Source organism: Apteryx mantelli, chromosome 15 (genome assembly GCF_036417845.1).
Source record: "Apteryx mantelli isolate bAptMan1 chromosome 15, bAptMan1.hap1, whole genome shotgun sequence".
Classification (NCBI taxonomy): Eukaryota; Metazoa; Chordata; class Aves; order Apterygiformes; family Apterygidae; genus Apteryx; species Apteryx mantelli.
In genome coordinates this window covers 37,478-57,536 of record NC_089992.1, presented here as the reverse complement: position 1 = coordinate 57,536, position 20,059 = coordinate 37,478, and the positions used below count along the sequence as shown (strand labels likewise).

The following is a 20,059-nucleotide window of genomic DNA, read 5'->3' as shown; positions in this document are numbered from 1 at the left end:
CAGTCTATCACTTGGCTGATGTGATTAATTTCACAAAAAAAGCACAAAACAAATGAACATAATTCCCCACCTTCCCCCCCCCCCCAAAAAAAACAAAAAACCCCCCCCACAACCTGATAGAGCAGTGCCCTTGTTCAAGCTGAAGTTCTAGTCAGCTTTTAATTTGGTCCTGGATGACATGGCATGAATCTGGTCTCCATGTAAGATATGGATCAGTTTAGTCAAATTTTATTTGTGAGGGAGGCTGCAACTTTTGGGCAGGTGCCTGCAGTGAAAAGTACCATTGCTCACAGAGTACATAGAGGTAGTGACATAGCTGAATATAGGACATGATTTTGATGTTTTAAGCCCAATTTAAAAAAAAACCATTGTCAAACATCTTCAGGATGCTATCAGCTCTGATACTAATTGCTGTCAAGAGCGGCTAACCCTTCTAGGAGCACATGACAAATTCTGGAAGTCAGGCATAAAGTACAAAGAAATCACTGCCATAACATATCATGCTCCACTTTAATAGCATCATGCATACCTTGACCCTGCCTTTCCACGTGCAAGAGAAGTGGGCTGTCAGTTGCAACTGTTCTCCAATACTGCATGTTACTAAATATTTAGAGTGTAATCTATCCCTATTCTTCCTTTCTAGGATGTTGTTTCTCATAGCAAAAAACTTACCAAAAAGAACAAGGAACAGCTCTCTGACATGATGATGCTGAATAAACAAAGGGGAGGTCTGAAAGCTTTGAGCAAAGAGAAGAGAGAAAAGCTGGAAGCCTATCAGCATCTGTTCTACTTACTTCAGGTATGCAGCTTCTAATGCTGCTCTTAAAGCATTCGATGACCTGTTGTTATAGAGGCTTATAAGTTTTGGCCCAGTCCTTGCTTACGCACTATATTTTTGAGCCATCTTAGTTCCCAGTGATACTGGACTGTGGGGGCATGCACACTGAATTTTCCTTGTCGTTGCAGACTAATCCAACCTACTTGGCCAAGCTGATTTTTCAGATGCCTCAAAACAAATCCACAAAGTTCATGGATTCTGTGATCTTCACACTGTATAACTACGCATCCAATCAGAGAGAGGAATACCTGTTGTTGCGGCTTTTCCAAACAGCGTTGCAGGAAGAGATCAAGTATGTGATAGCGTATAGTATAGCCTTGTGGTTGAATCAGTTCTGTGAATTTCTAGAACTGAGGCAGTTTTCACATGGTGTCTCATGCTAATATGCAGATAATGCTAAACTGTCCCTTCTTTCTGCTCTTCCCATTTCATATCTGTTCTTATGCAATCTAGAAAGGAAGAGTTGAGTCTGTCCATTAAGGATGAAGGCTCTTTACTGCAGTCAAGATTTTGCTACCCAAGAAGGCAATTTCCTTTGACCTAGTGCAAAGTCATCCTAAAATTCAGTCTAACCTGAATTCTCTAATGTTTGATTGTAAAAACCTCCAATAAACTGCTCTTTTGTCTAGAGCAACTCAAGCTTTGCCAGTCAGGGAGAGAGCTGACAGTAAGCATGTCTTTGTTTTTTTTTTAACTGGATTTCCAAAAGCTAATGATGAGGATACTGAAACCAAGGAGCTGTATTATTTGGTCATCTTATTGAATGTCAGTCTTAGGGAACCTGGCTGTCCTCAGGCACGTTTTGTTTGGTTGGTTGAGCCTTAGGAGCTTGGTGTTACATGACTGCAGTTCTTTATAATGCAGAGCTGCACAACTTGCTGAAGAAGAACATATAGTAAAATTTTGGGGGAGACTATTCTTCTGACATTTCTTTAGAATGTGTTTTAACCATGAAGATGGTGTATGCCCTGAAACAAATAACAACTGCTAAAAGAGTGGGGGTTTTTTTGTTTTGTTTTGTTTTGTTTTTGTTATTGTTTAAATTTGTGTTCGGAATAGCCCGGGGAAATGTAGATGCTTCTTTCTCTGCTGCTGTATTTCCTGGAGTGGTATACTAGGAATGGCTTTTGTTATTGTAGCTTGCTTATTTTGAATACTGGAAGAAACCTACAGTTCTTTTTCTTCTCCCTACATCAACCACCCTCTGTTACCTTTGTATTTTTGAATCACGTTTTCAAATGAAGTATATGATTGGATGAGCATTAATTGTCATCAGGCTGGCTACTGGCAGGCTGTGTTGCAATTCCCAAGCAAAAGGCATAAGTTCCTTTTCTCACCTGTCTTGAAAAATGTTCCAATATTACTCTTATACAGTGTTGCAGTTTATTGCTATAGAAAGATTTTAGTACAAATGCATGTTTCCTGATGGTGACGCTCTAACACTTTGCTTTATGCTGTGAAGTGTATCTAAAACTGATAGAATTATGTGTACTTCATAGTTCATTCAGATTATTTCTTCTTCAGATCAAAAGTAGACCAGATACATGAGATTGTGACTGGGAATCCTACTGTTATTAAAATGGTGGTAAGTTTCAACCGTGGTGCCCGTGGTCAGAATGCCCTGAGGCAGATCCTGGCACCAGTTGTGAAGGAAATCATTGATGACAAATCACTGAATATCAAAACTGATCCTGTGGATATTTACAAGTCTTGGGTTAACCAGATGGAGTCTCAAACTGGTGAGGCCAGGTATGAGAACTGTTACTACTGTATTTTTCTAAACGTTTCTTATCTCCTTTGCACTGCTCTGCTAATCCTCCCAAATCATTCTTGGCTTCGCTGCATGCATCTGTCCAAATGATACCGGCTTTTTCTCCTCGAATCAGCTTTCATCAGAGAGTTAGAAAGATCATGTTTCAGCAATGGTGCCGAGCGTATTGGAAGGAGATCCCATTAGGAGATGGAAGAGGAAATGCTCTTTGATGTGTGTGCGCCGAATTGTGCTGAATTGAAAGCACAATTCAATGATGGCTGTGAGATGCCATCTAACCTAGAAGAGATCATGAGAGAAAAAGTACTTGGGAATCAATTCCATGTCAGTCCTTGTTCATTTCATATATATCCTGTGCAAGCTTAAATAATACATGCAAGCATACAAAACCTCCTTTGTTGGAGCAAAAGCGCAACATCAAAATTCTTAGTCCTAACATCTTTCAAATTAATGTCAGTCACTGATGAGAATTGGATTGCAGGACCTCTGTGTGCTAGATGATTTTTGTTTGTTTGTTCGAGAGAATCGTTTCGGATTCTTTACTTCAGTGATTGAGACTGTGCTAAATCTTGAGGAATCTTTTTTTTTTTTTTTTTAATTTTTTTAAATGCACTTAAAAATCCATAAAAAGTAAAGCCAACTCTTGCAGCACAGCACACTGTGGGTGTCCCTGTTTAAAGTCATCTGCAGTCATATGTCTTACCATATGCCTTTTCAATATTCTGGATGTGTTAAAAATGCAGGCGAAGATGCATGTTACTTTAGATCCTTCTCTTTACATGAGATTCAGGAGACACTTTCATGATTTATCCATTTCATCTCTCCCTCATCACTTGAATACTATACAGTAATTTTAGGTGATAGAGAAAACATACCCACTTATTTGGCACTACTTCCTGCAGATAGCAGGTTATATGGATTTTTCTAGAGATTGCTTTAGCTTGTGGTTTGTCCCCAAGTTTTTATCAGCTTAATGTTGAAATGAGTAGTTTGCTGTTTCACTGACTTATATGTAGCCTGAAACACTACATGTCACAGACAGCACATTTTTTGCCTAGAGTGCATGTCTTTGTGCTGTACAAAAGGTACAGTTTTGAGTTAGCTGGGTCTTTTCTAACAATGTCCAGTGCAAGGGAAGCAGCGAAAGTAAAAGCAAGAAATCCCCAGCTCTTCTAGTGCCTAAAAGGTGGATTGAAGGCAATGCTCAGCCCTTGGCAGCCAAGTGAATGTAAGCTAGTTTGTTTCTGTTTCTAGCTAGAAATTCTGTCTAGCGCTCTCTCTGAAATATGCTAGCCTGAGAAATACTCACTTTCATATGTTTGATCTTTTTCAAATAGCAAACTGCCATATGATGTTACACCTGAGCAAGCACTAACTCATGAAGAGGTGAGGACGCGCCTGGATGCCTCAATCAGAAACATGAGGACAGTGACAGACAAGTTCCTGTCTGCTATTGTTAGTTCAGTGGACAAAATCCCGTGAGTCTGGTGTAGCACTGTACCGTTCTGAAGAAATTACTGATGTAATAAAAATGCTAGCAGCAGTTTTATTTGCCTTTTCTTTCTTCCAAAGTTATGGAATGCGCTTCATTGCCAAAGTGCTAAAAGACTCCCTGCATGAGAAATTCCCTGATGCTGGTGAGGATGAGCTTCTGAAGGTGAGGACCTGAACACCTTTGAGAATAACTGCCAGCCAGCTTGGCTGTGGCAAGAGCATCTCGTTCTTCTCCTGTGTGCATGCGTGCGCACGTATGTGTGTGTGTGTGTGTGTGTGTGGATTGGAGTGTATATACAGCAGATGCACTTTTCTTTTTAATTTATTATTAAGGATATAAAATGTTTCACATTGGGCGTTTGATTGTTAGCTTCATATACAACACCTGAGATGTAACACAGTGCTCAAAGGGAGGCATCCTCTTGCTTCTGCTTTGCTTTTAATATCTTTGATGTTTGGTCCTTTAGGTTTCTGGACTTGGGGTATTCTTGCTGCTAGGAAGTAAACCTTGGTTTTGCTGGAGTGATCACAGCTAGTTGGTCTTTTCTTAAAGAGACAATGTCAAGTAAAAAAAATTCTGTACTAAAAATTCTGATGTGCCTAATTTCCATACTTGTGACACTCTAGGACATATAAACAGCAGCAACTCATGATTTCTAGTCCGTTTTGTATTTTACATTTCAATATGTTTGGAGAACTAGAAGTATGCTCAGAGTAGGCACTCTCAAATGAGTATAGCTTTCTGTTTTTCACTGAAATTTCTTTTTTTTTTTATATATAGCTTTTTGTAATCATGAAGGCCTTTATGTCCATGAATCCTTTGCTTGTTAATGAAACAAACTTTTTATCTTAGAATACTTGACAATGTCTCTTTAAACTTCTCTGCCTCTACTTCATTAAAAAATATTTACCAATCTGAATGCTGTTTTCTTCTCTCTTCTAGTTCTGTGCTTTCCCATTCTGAGGCATCGATTCTTTCTATGCAGGTGAATTAATTTTTTCCATCTGTAAATTTAGGTGGAAAACTGCGGTTTTCATTAGTCCTCGTGGAAACAATGTAACTGTCCACATGAAAGTCAAAACTGCAGTGTGTGCAATGACTACACGTAGATTTTTAGGAACAAAAGCTACCTGTGTAATACCTTTTGTTCTCTTCTCCCACTCCCTAAGTTTGGATGTTATTAATATGATTTTTCTCACAGACACGTTTTCTTATTACCTTTAGTGAAACAGCTTTGACTGTTGTAATCCTGTGACATAACCTGAGGGAGTACGACAGTGTTTTGCATGAAATAGTTGTCAAAAAGCTGACCTCTGAAAGTGCTTAATAATTTCCTCCACTGTTTAGTAGTGGCTAGGTTGTTTATCTCTGTTTTCAGCTGTTTGTTCAGACCCCTGATCTCTTCTGTGCATTTAAGTCACACGGAAAGCAGGAGAAGCCAAGGTTCTGTGACCTGGCCATCTACAAATTTCTGTGAACCACCAGAAAATACTAGAGCACAGTGTGAGAATTACTGTTTTACAACAGCGTGTTGTGTTAATTCCTTTTTATTGCTGGAATAACTTTTGCAAAGTATCAAAGGTTTGAAGTATATTTGTGAGCATATGGATGGTGTGACATCTTTATTTTTGGTTCTTTGACGTTTATTGCTGCTCACATTTAACTAAGTAAACTGAATTTTGAAATGTCAAATGCCATTCTTCTTTTGTACTTCTGAATTTGTTATCTCTGGATTACATGGTTTCTCAGTTACACTAGCTTCCTTTTAACTGGGGGACTGTATCTGAGAATGTTGTTGGCTTACTGAGTTATTCTGAAAAAGAAAAGGAGTTGGGAGAAAGAATGGAAAATAGCCACTAGTTTTCTCAGTTTAGCTCCTTGTTTTGCCGTGCTGCTTCACCATTTTTGCTTTATTGGAGATGGCAGCCTGTTTTGCGCACTTCTCTAAACTAGCTCTTGTCTTATATTTGGACTACAATCCCAGGTTCCTCTGTACAGTCATTGTTCTGCCCTCTGTCAGACTAACTCACCTCTGTTTAATTCCCATGGTAAATTGTCTCATGATCATATAAGTAGTCTGTTGGTAACTTGCTAATATCTTCTGTCCATACATTTTATAGATTAAAATTTTAAATCTTTATACCTAGGCATATCTGCAGCCTTATATTCCTGTTACTAGTCATGCTCGTTTTTCCCTCTTTGTGATTACCATCCTACTGCATCTTAATCTTTTTTAAACTGTAGATTCTTTGGGATAGCATATGCTTGTATATGGCAGGACAGTAGGACTTTAATCTTGAAATGGGCCTACAGCTTGCACAAAAATAATTGATCAAAGCACAGTCAGAATAGTTTCAATAAAATTTAGTTGTGACCTATACCATTGTTTATTGACATGTTTCTCTACTCAACTTTTCCCAGATTGTTGGCAACTTACTCTATTATCGCTACATGAATCCGGCCATTGTCGCACCAGATGCGTTCGACATCATTGATCTTTCAGCTGGAGGTCAGCTGACTACAGATCAACGCAGAAACCTTGGTTCCATTGCAAAGATGTTACAGCATGCTGCCTCCAATAAGATGTTCATGGGAGACAACGCGCATCTAAGCATCATTAATGAATACCTTTCACAGTCATATCAGAAATTCAGGTAGAAGACCATAGCTAACTAAGTTGGGAAGTTTGGCAGATGGTAACATTTCAAATAAAAAGGAGTAATAATAAATTATAAATATGATAAATTCCATCTCTGTCAAATAAGCAGTCTGTTGAAAATAAGAGATTGCACTCAGAGTTCCATAAGCATCGGTGACGATGGCAAATACAATGCGTACCTAGAATTCACAAACCATACATAGTATGGCAATGAGATTGCCAATCAAGTATTTTGATTTATGACATGTCAAAATTAAGGTTGCCTTTCTGTGTATTTATTGCAATACTATGGACATAGACAACTAATACGGACATACCCCCTTCTTTTTTCCCCATATGAACCCTGCCTCCATGTAAAAGCTAACTGGTGCTCAGAAATTGAAGTGGGTTGGTGTTTTGCTGTTTATGTAGTAAAATCAGCGGTTCATTCCAGAACTCTTGCCTTACGCCTTTCATGTTTTGTAATGAAGAAAACCAAAGGCTGCTGGGAGTGGGGAGTGTTCTTGCACTGAAGGCAGGAGGATGCGTGAACACAGTCCCTGGAGTCACAGACCTGTCCTGTGGATGCTGAAAATGAGCCAATATCAACATGCTCAATAACAATAATTAAATTTACGAGGTTACTTTGTGGTATGCTAAAGCTGATGAATTGTAGCATGCTGTGATGCACAGAAGATTATAGAAGAGTGATTCTTCTTGGGATTGTCATAGAGAGTTAATGCTCTTGATATGTCATGTGACTCATAGAGTTATATTGATTCTTTTCTCCTCCTTTTTTCGAAGACGTTTTTTTCAGGCTGCCTGTGAGGTCCCTGAATTGCAGGATAAATTTAATATTGATGAATATTCTGACTTGGTGACTCTCACTAAACCAATTATTTATATTTCCATCGGTGAAATCATCAATACACACACTGTAAGTATGCATTGGTTACATTTGCTCCTTATAAGCAGCCCTCACAAAGAAAATTCTACTTTTGGGTTGAAACCCAGCTTACCAAATCTAAAGGTGAAAACTGTCATTTGTGTGCAAGAGCTAATTGTCATTAGTGTACGAGAGCTTGTCAACTTATAGAATTCAGTAATTTGCGTGTGGTTTTTCTAAGTTGTTTTGAAAGTATATAAGTATATCATAATGTATATGATAATGGCATAGCTTTGAGTGTTGATATTGCTACTTTGGAGTTGAATGAAATAAGGTCTTTTTCTAAAAGAAACCAGCTCTGAGTGAAATAATTCCATTGGCTAGAAAAGGATCTGTGATTAAAAAAAAATAAACAATTTCTTTCTGTTCATCTAGTTGCTCTTAGACCATCAAGATGCAATTGCTCCAGAGCACAATGATCCAATTCATGAGTTGCTGGATGATCTGGGAGAGGTTCCTACTATTGAGTCCTTAATAGGTGATCTGTTTTATTTTACTTAAGAAATATGTGATATTCCCATAAATGATCCTAAGTACAATAAAGAAACCATATAAGGAATCATCATAGGTCATTTGAAAGCAGGTGCTCTAAGAGAGCAGCAATAAATTTGTTCATTTATTCTTTCTCGCAACAGAATTTGTTACCCTGGAGGAACAACCTCGCTAACCTCACTTCTTTCTCCTCCATCCTCCTCCGCTTCCCCGAATTTCTAGAAGACAGAAAGAAATTTTGAAGTGTTTTATTTCTTCCCTTATGTTGGAGCTCCCCGCCCTGCCCCAGCTTGTTTGAAAGGATTTGTTCTCCGTTCTAGAGATCTATATTTGTAATGTAATATATAGATTATTGAACTTTGAAAGGAACATGTGTTCCTGTAAGGCTCTTTGGTATGGTTGGTAGGGACAACTGTTTCCCTCCTATTCAGTTATTTCTGTACATTAATGAATATCTGATAAAGGAGAGAATTTTATCCTCTTCTAATGGGGGAGGAAGGAGCTAACTTTACTGTTGCTAATCTGTGACAGTTTTCTAAAAACTGGATCTGACCCTACAGTTCACTGCTCCGTGATATCACAAACACTGCAAAGTTGCATGAGCCTTTCTCCTTCCTTGGTTTTTCACGTTGCAGCTATTGGGAGCATGAAATCTGCTAGCTGGGGGGGAGGATGTTTTGGAGAAGATGGTTGATAGCAAAATGTTTATTTGTAAATTCATTGATGAGAAAGGTTAGAGCTTTTTAAAGGAATGATTGATGACGTGTTTTCTTGCAAGCACTCATGAAGAACAGAGGAAGTGTTATCTGAGAGAACCTAGATTTTGAGTTTAACTAGAACCACCCCCCCCATTTCATTTTCCTTTATGTATTGTATTGAGGTGGTTAATATTTCAGTTTTATCTTTTTCTATCTCTCTGGAAAAGGGGGACAAGTGTTTGGAAAAAAACATCCTAACAAGTGTTCTGACAGAAGGCTCAGACAAAATTAAAGCAACAAAAATTCCTCTTGACAGAATAGCTTGCTTTGTTTAATAGAAGATTACGGGGTTGGTTTCTAATAAGGGTTTTACTCTTTGCTTTAAAAATTCATTCTAATGAAGACACGAGCAATGAGGCAGACCGATATTTTTTATTTACATATTTTTGGCAGGTCAGGTAGACTTCTCATTAGAGAGACAGAGAGGCTAAGATACAGTGTGCAAGGCATACCCGTTCATAAGGCCTACAGACTTGAGATTACATGGTACCTTTCTCTTCCTGGCCCACTCATTGTCAGTTTTGTGAAGAAAATCCTGTCACATATTCAAGATAATGTTTTAAAAAATCCATTATTGGCATACGAAGTGTCATTTTAACAGTGTGGGAAGCAGTGCTGTTTTTCTGTGTCCTGTTAAGTTAGAAAAATTACAAAGCTCTAGCAGTCAAGAATGTGAAGAATACAATCAAATATAACACCTTTTTCCACTTGGCAGGGGAAGGGTCTGGCAACGTTAATGACCCCAACAAGGAAATGCTAGCAAAGACTGAGGTTTCTCTCACGCTCACTAATAAATTTGATGTTCCTGGTGATGAGAATGCAGAGATGGATGCAAGGACAATTCTGCTGAAGTGAGTGAGCGGTAACTGCCTGGCGCATATCTCGGAGAATGAGGAGGGTAGAAGCTGAATCTTTACAGCTAATCTGCATGTGAAAATAAAAGAGAATTGAAATATAATTTAAACTAAGATGGGGCTGATATTCAAAATACCCTGAGCTTGTAGCCATGTCCTTTAAATTTTGTGGCTGTTAAGTTTGTTCTGTTTAGTTCTCTGTCAAAGTATAATTTGTCTTCCTTTAAAAGTTTTTTTTTTTTTTTTTTTTTTTTTTTTTTGCTGGTTCTAGAGGGGAAAACTGTCAGAAAAGAAACCTTCTGGATGTGAGTGAGAGAGACCAAAAGCAGGCAGATTTTCCTGCATGTGAATAATTCGTAAAGACTATCTGAAATAATTCATCGTGTTCGTCACAATTTAATTTTAACTCTGAAGTCTGCAGATCTAAAATTTAGATGTATTGATGTTTGTGTTGCCTATATAATGCCTTATGCAAATATTTTCAATACAAAATGAGTGACATATGGAAAATCTATGGGTAACCAAATGTCTAGTACATATGAGTAATATTGTATTGTACTGTACTGCTAAATTAGCCAGTTCTTACAGAATCAGCTTCTTTCCCTGTAGCTTTTTCCCTGATTGTGGGAAATATCTCCTTAGGATATTTTTGCTGTTGCTATTGTCCTTTTTTTGATTTATTTAGTTTGATGTGGTCCCCTTCCCTCTAGACTTTCTATTACTCAAACCTGACTCTTACCAATGAAGCCTAATAGCTTTTTTTGGGAAAAGAAGTGATGTTAGCCTAATGGAAAGAGAGCAATGAACAGTCAGGGATTTCATTATCGCCAGACTCTTCATCTGGGGGGAATTAGTACTATTTTCTGTCTCTTGGCCAGTTTTAAGCAATCCCCTATTGCTGAGATGTGTAGAGCAGCTCTCTGGCATTCAGTTGCATATTCACCTGCTCTGATGAATACACATTCTTGCTCAGATGCTAGATAGTTTAACTGAGAAGTCTTCAGGTTGGCTTACACTGGGATTTGCCAGAGCAGTGATCTCCCAGAAGAAAGTCAGGCCTCCAAGAAGAACTTATGTTAACTGGATTTCTCAAAAGATGTATTGGTATTTTCCCCGCCCACCAAAAGAAGCTAACACTGATTACAAAAGAAAAGATTTTGGGCATGTGCCTGTAGTAATCTAAGATATTGATCATAAGGAAAATTGTTGATGGACTTTGTGTGATGCCAGAAATAATGACAACCTCACTGCAAAGTACCGAAGGTACTCTTTGGTTTCATCGTCTGCTTCAGGGACAGTTTGCATCAGACTGGGCACTGATTGTGATTAAATCGTAGCTGAGGTCAAGGAACAACACTGTCTTACTCCAGATTGGAGACAGGTACCCAGTTGGGCTCAGATGCTCTATATGTAAGAAAATAGTCCCCATGCAGTTGTTTGATACCTGTTACAAAGCACTGAAGTGCACTCATGGATGGGTACTATTATAGACTTTTTCTGGCTGCATGAAATTGCTGTTGCTGCTACCTGTTTTGCCTTTCACCTTAGAATTGCAGCTGCTGTGGTCCAGGTGGCAGTACTGAGGCTGCCTTGGAATATATAGGGTAACATTCCCAGTACTTAAGAAGGTGCTGGGGAGCAATCCTGTGTACTGCATAGGGACACCCTGCAGGGAACTAGTTTCTGAAAAGTAATTTACTTTTTTACGCAGTGTTATCGGGGATCTGGTCTGGCTTATGATAGGCCAAGTGTGCATGCAGTGAAAATGCGACTTTAGAGAAGTCAGTGACATTTTGTTGTTGTTGTTGCAGGGCAAGAAGAATATTGAAGGTCTTTCAGTCTTAACTGTTCTCTTCTATTCTCCCTGGTTTCTTTGCAGTACAAAGCGTTTAATTGTTGATGTAATTCGCTTCCAACCAGGAGAAACACTGACTGAAATCTTAGAAACTCCAGCTACCTCAGAGCAAGTATGAAGAAGTTGTTTCCCTACATTCTTTTTGGACTAAGAAATTATTGTCTATCCAGATGTTTGTGGGTATACTTGGGAATCTGCATCGAGGCTTAGTGGTTATGTATTGCAGTGGGGCTGTGGCATGTTGATGTTGGAAATACGTGTAACAATAACGAGAAGGGAATATAATGGAAATATATTATATGTGTAAGCTTAACTTCTTCGATAGTTGCTAAATATCTGTCTGTCTGTCTAGCTAGCTAGCTATCTAAAAGGCTGTTTTAAACAGCAGGTGGGCTACTGCTGGTTCCTATACGTGAATGTGTTTGCCAAACATGGATTCACTGGCTTCAGTAAAGGAATAACTGAGCAAAATTCTCTATCCTGTGTTATGCTGGAAGTCCGACTGGTTCCCAGTCACCTTAAAATCAGTCTTTTTGGAAACTTGTAACTTTTTGTTGTTTTTTTTTCCTAGGAAGCAGAGCATCAAAGAGCTATGCAGAAACGGGCCATTCGTGATGCTAAAACTCCCGATAAGATGAAAAAGTCTGTATCTGTAAAGGAAGACGGCAATTTAAATCTTCAAGAAAAAAAAGAGAAAATCAAGACAGGCCTGAAGAAGTTGACAGAACTGGGGACTGTGAATGCAAAAAATAAATACCAGGAACTAATCAACGATATTGCAAAGGTATTCCCGTCAGTGGTTTCCTAGTAGTCATGGTTGTGTTTTTCCACAATTTGCAGTGTTGTGAAACGGGTCTGTGGAGTTTTCAGGAGTAAGTAAGTTTTGCATTAGTTACTTTAGAGACATGAAACATACTTTTTTGCTGCTGGGTTTTCACCTCTTTGTGTTTAGAAAGTCATATATCTTAATGAGAAATTCATGTCTTCTCAAATGGTTGTGTTGCCAGGATCTCAGGCATTTTGTAAGGAAAAATATTGTAGCTTGGGGGAAGCTCTAATGTGTTGGGGTTTTCTTTTCCCTCTGCTGCTTTTCACTAATAGTGCCTCTACAGACTTATTTATACAAGAAAACCTTGCACATAACTTAAAGAAATCCTAACCAATATTGTTATTTAAACATACTCATCCAAGAATTCCTAAAATATAAAGGGGGAGACAAAAAGTCTTTCAAAATTGGTCTCATACTGTTGTACATTACTATGGTGATGATGTATTTTATATCACAAATTTACCCAAGTAATGTGTGAGAAAGATTATGTACATAAAGTAAATAAATCATCACCTTTAGAAGTTGGATTGGAATTGATCATGAAGTAGTTAATAAGCATCAGAAATGAAAAAGGAAGTTGACTTGACCATGCGACACTTTTTTGTTCAGTTATTAATGTAACATATGCTTAAAAATGGCTGACTAACAAAGAAAGATGAGGAAATCTTGTGCACTGATATGATTACAGTTTTTGATTTGTAGGATTTCTTTTCTACCAAGAGAAGGTAGAAGTTGATGCAATCCTTAAATTCCCCTACTGTCAGTGCCCACACTAGTCATTGCAACTGTGACAGCATCTAAGTCTGAGAAAGCAAAAACACATTCAAATGAACTGCTGTGGAAGGTTGGTTAGTTCCATAAATAGTCAACACGGAGAAGAGGTGGTGATGCTTAAACTGGGGCAAGTATGACTGGGGAATCTCACTACAGCTTGTAACCTAAAGCAAGGCTAAGCCAAATCAAAACAGTGTGTTTCAAATAGTCTGTCTCAATGTACTGGGCTTGAGCAACTGCCGGAGAGCATCCAGCAGTGGCTGCTAAGTCTTTGCATGTCTCGTTCTGTGCTGTAGGATATCCGAAATCAGCGTAGATACCGTCAGAGAAGAAAGGCAGAGCTGGTGAAGCTGCAGCAGACTTACAGTGCCTTGAACTCCAAAGCTACCTTTTATGAGGAACAAGTGGATTATTACAAAAGCTACATCAAAACCTGCTTGGATAACCTGGCAAGCAAGGGCAAGTAAGTATCTTGGGACCTTGGAGCTGTGGCTCTAGAAGCGCTCCTTAAAGAATGAATTTGTATGTCGTTGCTAAGAAGAATGGGACTGCCATCTGCTCAGAGGTTCTGGTGTAAGCTCTTTACCAATCTAATGGTCCTAGAGAAGGATCTTAACAGTGGTGGGAAAATACTAGGTAAAGGGCAGTGCCCTGCATGGGGTCAAAAAGACATTTTAAATAATTTTGGTCCCTCTGGGAGAGGGGAGTGTAAAGGCAGGGGGAATAAAGTGAGGTGCCCAGATAATGCATCTGCTGCTCAGTCTGTCCTGTCATTCTTTCTAGAAGCAGAGAATGAAGATAATCTAGCTTTTAAGTTCTGTATTTTGATTACTTAAAAGCATTGATTAAGATTTGTCTTATCTTTTGTCCTGAAAGGAGTTGGTTATTTCAGTGGAAAACAATTCGGGTGCAGGGATTTTCCTGACAAAAAGTGATGTCTTCCTCCTAAATTCATCACTTCCTTTTGCTTTGACAGGCGGTGGACCATAGTCCTTTTTAGGCTGAGATTTTTATTTTTGGGGGGGGGGGGGGAAGGTTTGTTTGCCCTCTTGGAGGAGCCTATCTCTGGCAACTGGCTATAGGGACAGTTTGGCCTATACACCTAGCTTTCAGACAGCTGACATAAGCGAGAGAAATCCCACTTTGTGTCATTCTGACATAAAGCAGCAGTTCCTTTGATGTTCTTTTGTGTAACTTTTTTTTATCTGAACATGCTGCAGAAAGAATTTCCTGTTTTGAAGAAATTTCCTTATTAACCATAAGAAGATTCACTTTTGCCTAATGATAAATGGGACTGCTTCCTATAAAGTACCATTCCTTTTTCTTTTCCTCCTGTTGCGTAAGAGTTTTTGGGAAGTAGTAGGAAATTAAAGATTTGATGCATTAGGTGGGTTACGTACTCTTGTTCTTTTTCTAAAATATAAAGACATGGCTTCTGCCCCAAATAACATCCAAGCTACAAATGCTATGTAGATAGATGATGTATTTCTGCTAGTCAGTTTATCAGCTGTGTTAGTTTCAGTTTATTAGCTATACTGTTCTAACCGCTCACCCAAATTGGATTTCTCTACTCATTAACTCATCATCTATTTTTCACAGGGTCTCTAAGAAACCTCGGGAGATGAAAGGCAAAAATAGTAAAAAGATTTCTCTAAAATATACGGCAGCTCGACTTCATGAGAAGGGAGTGCTATTAGAGATTGAGGACCTGCAAGTTAACCAGTGAGTTTCTCTTTAAAACTCTAACCTTAAGAGGCAAGTAACTTTCCTGGGGGAAGAGGGAAACAGGTATGCTGAATTCTTTTGTCTCTTACTTGTAACTTGCTCAGACTTGAGGAACATAATCCCTTTTGGGGGCTGCAAGGAGTGTTTGTGTTCTGTTGATCTTGAGATTTGTCTGAGATCATGACAGATCGCCTTATGGTTGAGCTCTTGAAATTCAGCATTGTTTGTAGCCTTAGCTGTCAAAGCTGAAGAAATTGTTTTGATTATCTAGGCTGGCATCCCTGTGTAGCGAGGGCCAGGAAACCTCGCATAGTGATCTCTTTTCAGTTCTGTTATTTCTGGGTGAACTGAAGCAGATCTGTGATAGAGAGGTTTGGCAAGATTTAAAGATGATTTTCCCCACCCCCCCAATCAGGGAAGGGTACCTCCTCAAATGAATTAGTGAATTGCTCCAATAGTTAGAACTCTCAGTGTTGAAAAATCAACTTACTGTTAGCTTGGGTTTGTCCAACTGCATTTTGTTAGCCTTGGTCTTTTGTGGAATATTTAGAAGCTACCTGCTACTAGAATTTTTCCAAACCTGAATGCTGTTTTGTGCTTTGTGCACTGAATGGGGTGTTGATACACGTGTGCTAAAGTGGGGTGTTGATATGCATGTGCTGAAGTATCCTGTTTCCTATTATAGGATATTACTGCTTTTATAAAGATGTGCTCTACTAGAAATAGACTATATTAAGTTTCCATTCATTGTTCTGCTGAGTCTGGTTGGATTTTATGGTCTCATTCTAAATAGGGATAGAGAATTAGAGTTAAGAATGGGATTCTTGGAAATTTATCTTCTGAGTTCATCTGGTGTATTCACTCCTTGTTTCATTAGGAATTGTGTGTTCAGTAATGAACTGTGGTTTTCATTTTTCAAATTTCATAGGTTTAAAAATGTGATATTTGAAATCAGTCCAACAGAGGAAGTAGGAGACTTTGAGGTAAAAGCAAAATTCATGGGGGTACAGATGGAAACCTTTATGTTACATTACCAGGTAAGAATTGTCCTGTTTAACATTGAAAATGTATGGTATATAAGTTCTGTGGGCTGTGTATGGCCAGCAAATACCTTTTCTACTTGCCAGACTCTTTATTGTAATACTAATCACACATTTTCTGCCTGAGCGGTGTGAAAAATGTGTTTGAAAACAACCCTTTTGCAGGCGAAACAGATGTAATGCAAGTGGGAGATTCAGGCTAATTTGTTTCCTGATATCGATCTGTGTTCCTAGTCACACGCATGCATGCGTGCACTTCACAACTTTCCATTACAGCAGGGAGATCAGGAGTCTGCTGCAGCGGTCAGCTGGGCTTGGGCGTGTTGGCTTCAGCCACTCATTGCTTATTGGTATTTTTTCTGCCACCCTGCCCTTAACTGGTTTCTTTAGCTGCCCAGTTCTTGGGAGGCCTCAGCTTTTAGTTACTCCAGAGTACTGGAAAAGGCACACAGACCTAACTTCTCCCAAACAGCCTCCATTCTGCCTCCTACACTGGTACTGTTATGCCTGATGTGTCTGTCCACTTCTTCCACTTCTGCACGTCCCCCAAAATTTGGTCCCTAGGCATCGTTAGGTTTCTTGATCTCTAATGCCTCAGGGATCTTGAAATAGATTATGTGCAGGAGCGCTGTGCATCATAAGTCTGCACCTCATCTCCTTAACATGTTCCCTAATTGGCTGCTGGGAGGCACAGCTGCTCTGCACATCCCATATATGTGCTCAGAGGACTCTTCTAGTTCCTTTCAGTTCTAATCTGTTGGAGCTGCTTGTGAACTTCTCTGTTCATTTGGTTACCCCAAGTCATTCACTTCTCATACATACACATTGCTATGCCACTACTCCTTTGTAGCACTGCTTTGCAGAAAATGCAAATATACTGGGAGTGAGGGAACTGCCCTCACTAATCCACATATAGCATTACCAATGGCATCAGTAAAAAGAGTTACATTGTCATTGTCAAAATTTTTATGGAAAACAGGAGAAGTAGTTTTATAATTATTTATTCCAGTGTCACCCAGATTGGACAGCTGCAAGACCCAGATTATTCAGATTATTCCCTCCAGTAATACTAGCTGAACACCTCCTCCAGTATGTAGTATTCGAGAGTGGGGTTGCTGACATGTTCACTGATGAGATAGATCAGGAGAGTCTTTTTGTATAAAGTCGTGCTGTGGAATATAATGTTTCACAGGTACATAATATGGTTAGGCATAGAGAAACCCCTTCTAAAAGTTACGACAACTTTGTGGCAATTGTGGAAATGAAAAGCCTGGAGATGTCTAGATTTGAAATTTGGCTTTCTTAGAACTGTTTTCTATTTCTACCCTCTTTCACAGTTTTCAATTAAATGTTTTTTATAAACAGATTAAAAAATGAAGATCTTTTGTCTTAGAGCGACTTTATTTTTCAGGCAGTGTTGGTAGATCTTTAGGTTACTCATTTTCCTAGCTTATGCCGTATGCCTCATGAGAGATGTCCCTCAAAAACCCCACTATATCCTAGGGTCTTATAGATTCTCTATTAGCTCTGGAGGATTCCTCACTGATAAATGTATTCTCTTTGGTAGGATCTTTTGCAGCTGCAGTATGAAGGCGTTGCAGTCATGAAACTGTTTGACAGAGCAAAAGTAAATGTCAACCTTCTGATCTTCCTTCTGAATAAGAAATTTTACGGGAAATAACTAACCTCTGCCAGCAAGTCTGTGAAAGGGGAGATAAAAGAAAAATCTGCACATCTTTTAATGTCTCCTCTAGCTGTCAGAATCAAGGACATTATATTGAAAGGCTATAGCTATGCGTATCAATATATGCCCATGCCTTGCTAGAGTATATCAAATGTATCATGAAGGAGGACTAAGAACCTCAGTGAATTGACAGCCCTGACCGAGTCTGCAGGGAGTTGGTTTCTTGTATCTTTATGATCTTTATCTTCTACTTTGAAGGTCCCTTGAGAGGAGGTTAATTTAGAATGTATTTTTACAGGGCACTGGGGATTAAACTAATGTTAGACTAGACATAGGGCAACTGGGTGCTTTATTTGCCTAAGCATGTGCTTTGTAAGGCTTGAATTCTTGTTGCTTGTATGAAGAGAAAGCTGGCACTACAGAGCAATCAGTCTGCCTCTTTTTGAAAGCAAAAAAAAGGTTACAGATTGTATTCAGATCCTGGTTATTCTCTAACAGCAAGGAATGAAATAAAAAATGGTCAAAGTCTAGGTTACCTATTTGTATGTGAGCTTGTGGTGGCGGTGGCAGCCAATTGCTGAGATAGAACCATTAGAGACTGGGGAATTGTTAAGTGTGAAGAATGGTTGCTGAATGATTCGTGAATATGTACTATAGCCAGATAGAACAGCTTTAGTGGCTCATTTTTCTCAAATTGTTTCTCTTAATGACACTGTAATAATTTACAGGTGGCCCCTTAAATAGAGGGACTGTGGAATGTATTTACTAGTGCTTAAGGATGGAGGGGAAAAGCCTTTTGGAGAATGGTAGGAAAATTTAAAAAGTCTGTTGAAATGTTAATTTCCAGTGTTGCTTGCACTGCATTTGAAATATAAAAATTGCCTTTTTTCCAATTTAGAGCAATGCTCCATATATCTGTATCTGATGCAATAAATGCTAGGCTCTACCTGTAGAGTTGTCAAAGGAAGATGACTGTCTTAAATAGGTCAACTGTTAAAAAGTTTCAGTTTTCCAGCTATACCTAAGTTCCCCCCCCCTTTTTTTTTTACTGCTTAGATTTTTTTTTTTAATTCACTTTAGGTGATGGTGCTGGCTGTTCTGCTATATCCAACAGAAATGCAAAGAGACTCTTAAAAAAAAATCTGGCCTTAAAATTGGTTGTAGGCTAAAGATGTTTGCCCCAGAAACATACTCCCCCCACCACTTTTTAAGATTTTTCCAAAAAAAAGGGGGGGGGGAGATCTCTCAGAAATGCAAATTTTAAATTATTCGTAGGTCACTTGCGCTGTTCTATCAGATAGCTGGGTTTAGTTGAACTGTCTTATCTCTGATCTGCACTGAATTAGTTATGCCAGTTCGGATCTTTTTCTAATGAAAGCCACTCAGTATTTGAAATGCCGCATGTCTGAGGATAACTTTTCTGTAATCCTTTAAGAGTTAAATACATATTTCAGCCTGGCAATGTCTAAAATGTAGTTAAATATATTTTAATATTGGTGCATGCTATTCCCAATACCAAAAGTTCCTCCTCTTACATACCAAAACCAAGAAACATACTTATAGTGTAGATCATCTTCTGAAAGAGAGAAACCTTAGAATTGGATTTCTCTTCCACTGGTATCTGAAGAAGAGGTGAGACATAGGAATAGGTCTTGCATAAATTTTTAGCTGCCTCTGAATTTGATATATAACAGAAGGACTTTAATTCTTTGTATTGAGGATGATGAAAATCATGGTAGAACATTATGGAATGATTGCTAGAGAAATACAGCTATACTCTTCAAGCTTTCAAGTCACAGAGATTAGTCTCCACCCCTTTGAGGGAAATAATAAAAAAAAGAACACTTTCCAAAGTCTGCCAAAACCTTTTAAACCATAGCCCAAAAGAGGCTGAGGTAACCCAAGGATGGGATGAGGTAACGAGGTGTTAGTAGCGGTCTTCTACTAATCAAGCGTAGTACCCTTGGGGGAAGCATCCTTACCAGTTGCTTTACAAGAATCGCCTTATTGCCTACACCTATCAAAAAATCAGGCTTTTGGCAAAAATTAAAAAAAGAAACCAAACTGGTTGTTTGAAAATAATCATAAAAAAATGGGAAAGAGTCTACTCATTTTAGCTGAGTAACAGTATGTGTTTTTAAAAAAAAAAAAAAAAAAAAAAAAAAAAGCTCTGATGAAATATGCAGACTCAGCACTGAATATATGTATTTTGTAATTTATTGGCAGTTTAGCTTTGCTTATCCCCCTACACCATTGTATTTACCATGGGAGTAGCTAGAAAAAGAAGGCATGTCGTCTTTCTTTGCTGGTAAAATTTGCCTTTGTAACTCGTATCAAAATAAAAAGGTCATTTGTCCCCA

General features: G+C 38.6%; 1 protein-coding gene across 3 annotated transcripts in view; it reads left to right on the top strand.

Moving 5' to 3' along the window:
- Positions 1–20,059, top strand: part of IQGAP1 (IQ motif containing GTPase activating protein 1) — a 74,604-nt gene extending 54,545 nt beyond the window's left edge. For all 3 annotated transcript variants that reach the window (XM_067305831.1, XM_067305832.1, XM_067305833.1), the window contains 15 exons: positions 644–799; positions 967–1,130; positions 2,363–2,587; positions 3,947–4,087; positions 4,182–4,266; positions 6,526–6,758; positions 7,547–7,679; positions 8,064–8,166; positions 9,654–9,789; positions 11,672–11,759; positions 12,219–12,431; positions 13,547–13,713; positions 14,850–14,972; positions 15,904–16,012; positions 17,583–20,059. In XM_067305831.1, coding sequence (XP_067161932.1) covers positions 644–799; positions 967–1,130; positions 2,363–2,587; positions 3,947–4,087; positions 4,182–4,266; positions 6,526–6,758; positions 7,547–7,679; positions 8,064–8,166; positions 9,654–9,789; positions 11,672–11,759; positions 12,219–12,431; positions 13,547–13,713; positions 14,850–14,972; positions 15,904–16,012; positions 17,583–17,696 — 2,190 coding nt within the window. In that variant the 3' untranslated portion in view covers positions 17,697–20,059. The remainder of the gene's footprint in view (positions 1–643; positions 800–966; positions 1,131–2,362; positions 2,588–3,946; positions 4,088–4,181; positions 4,267–6,525; positions 6,759–7,546; positions 7,680–8,063; positions 8,167–9,653; positions 9,790–11,671; positions 11,760–12,218; positions 12,432–13,546; positions 13,714–14,849; positions 14,973–15,903; positions 16,013–17,582) is intronic.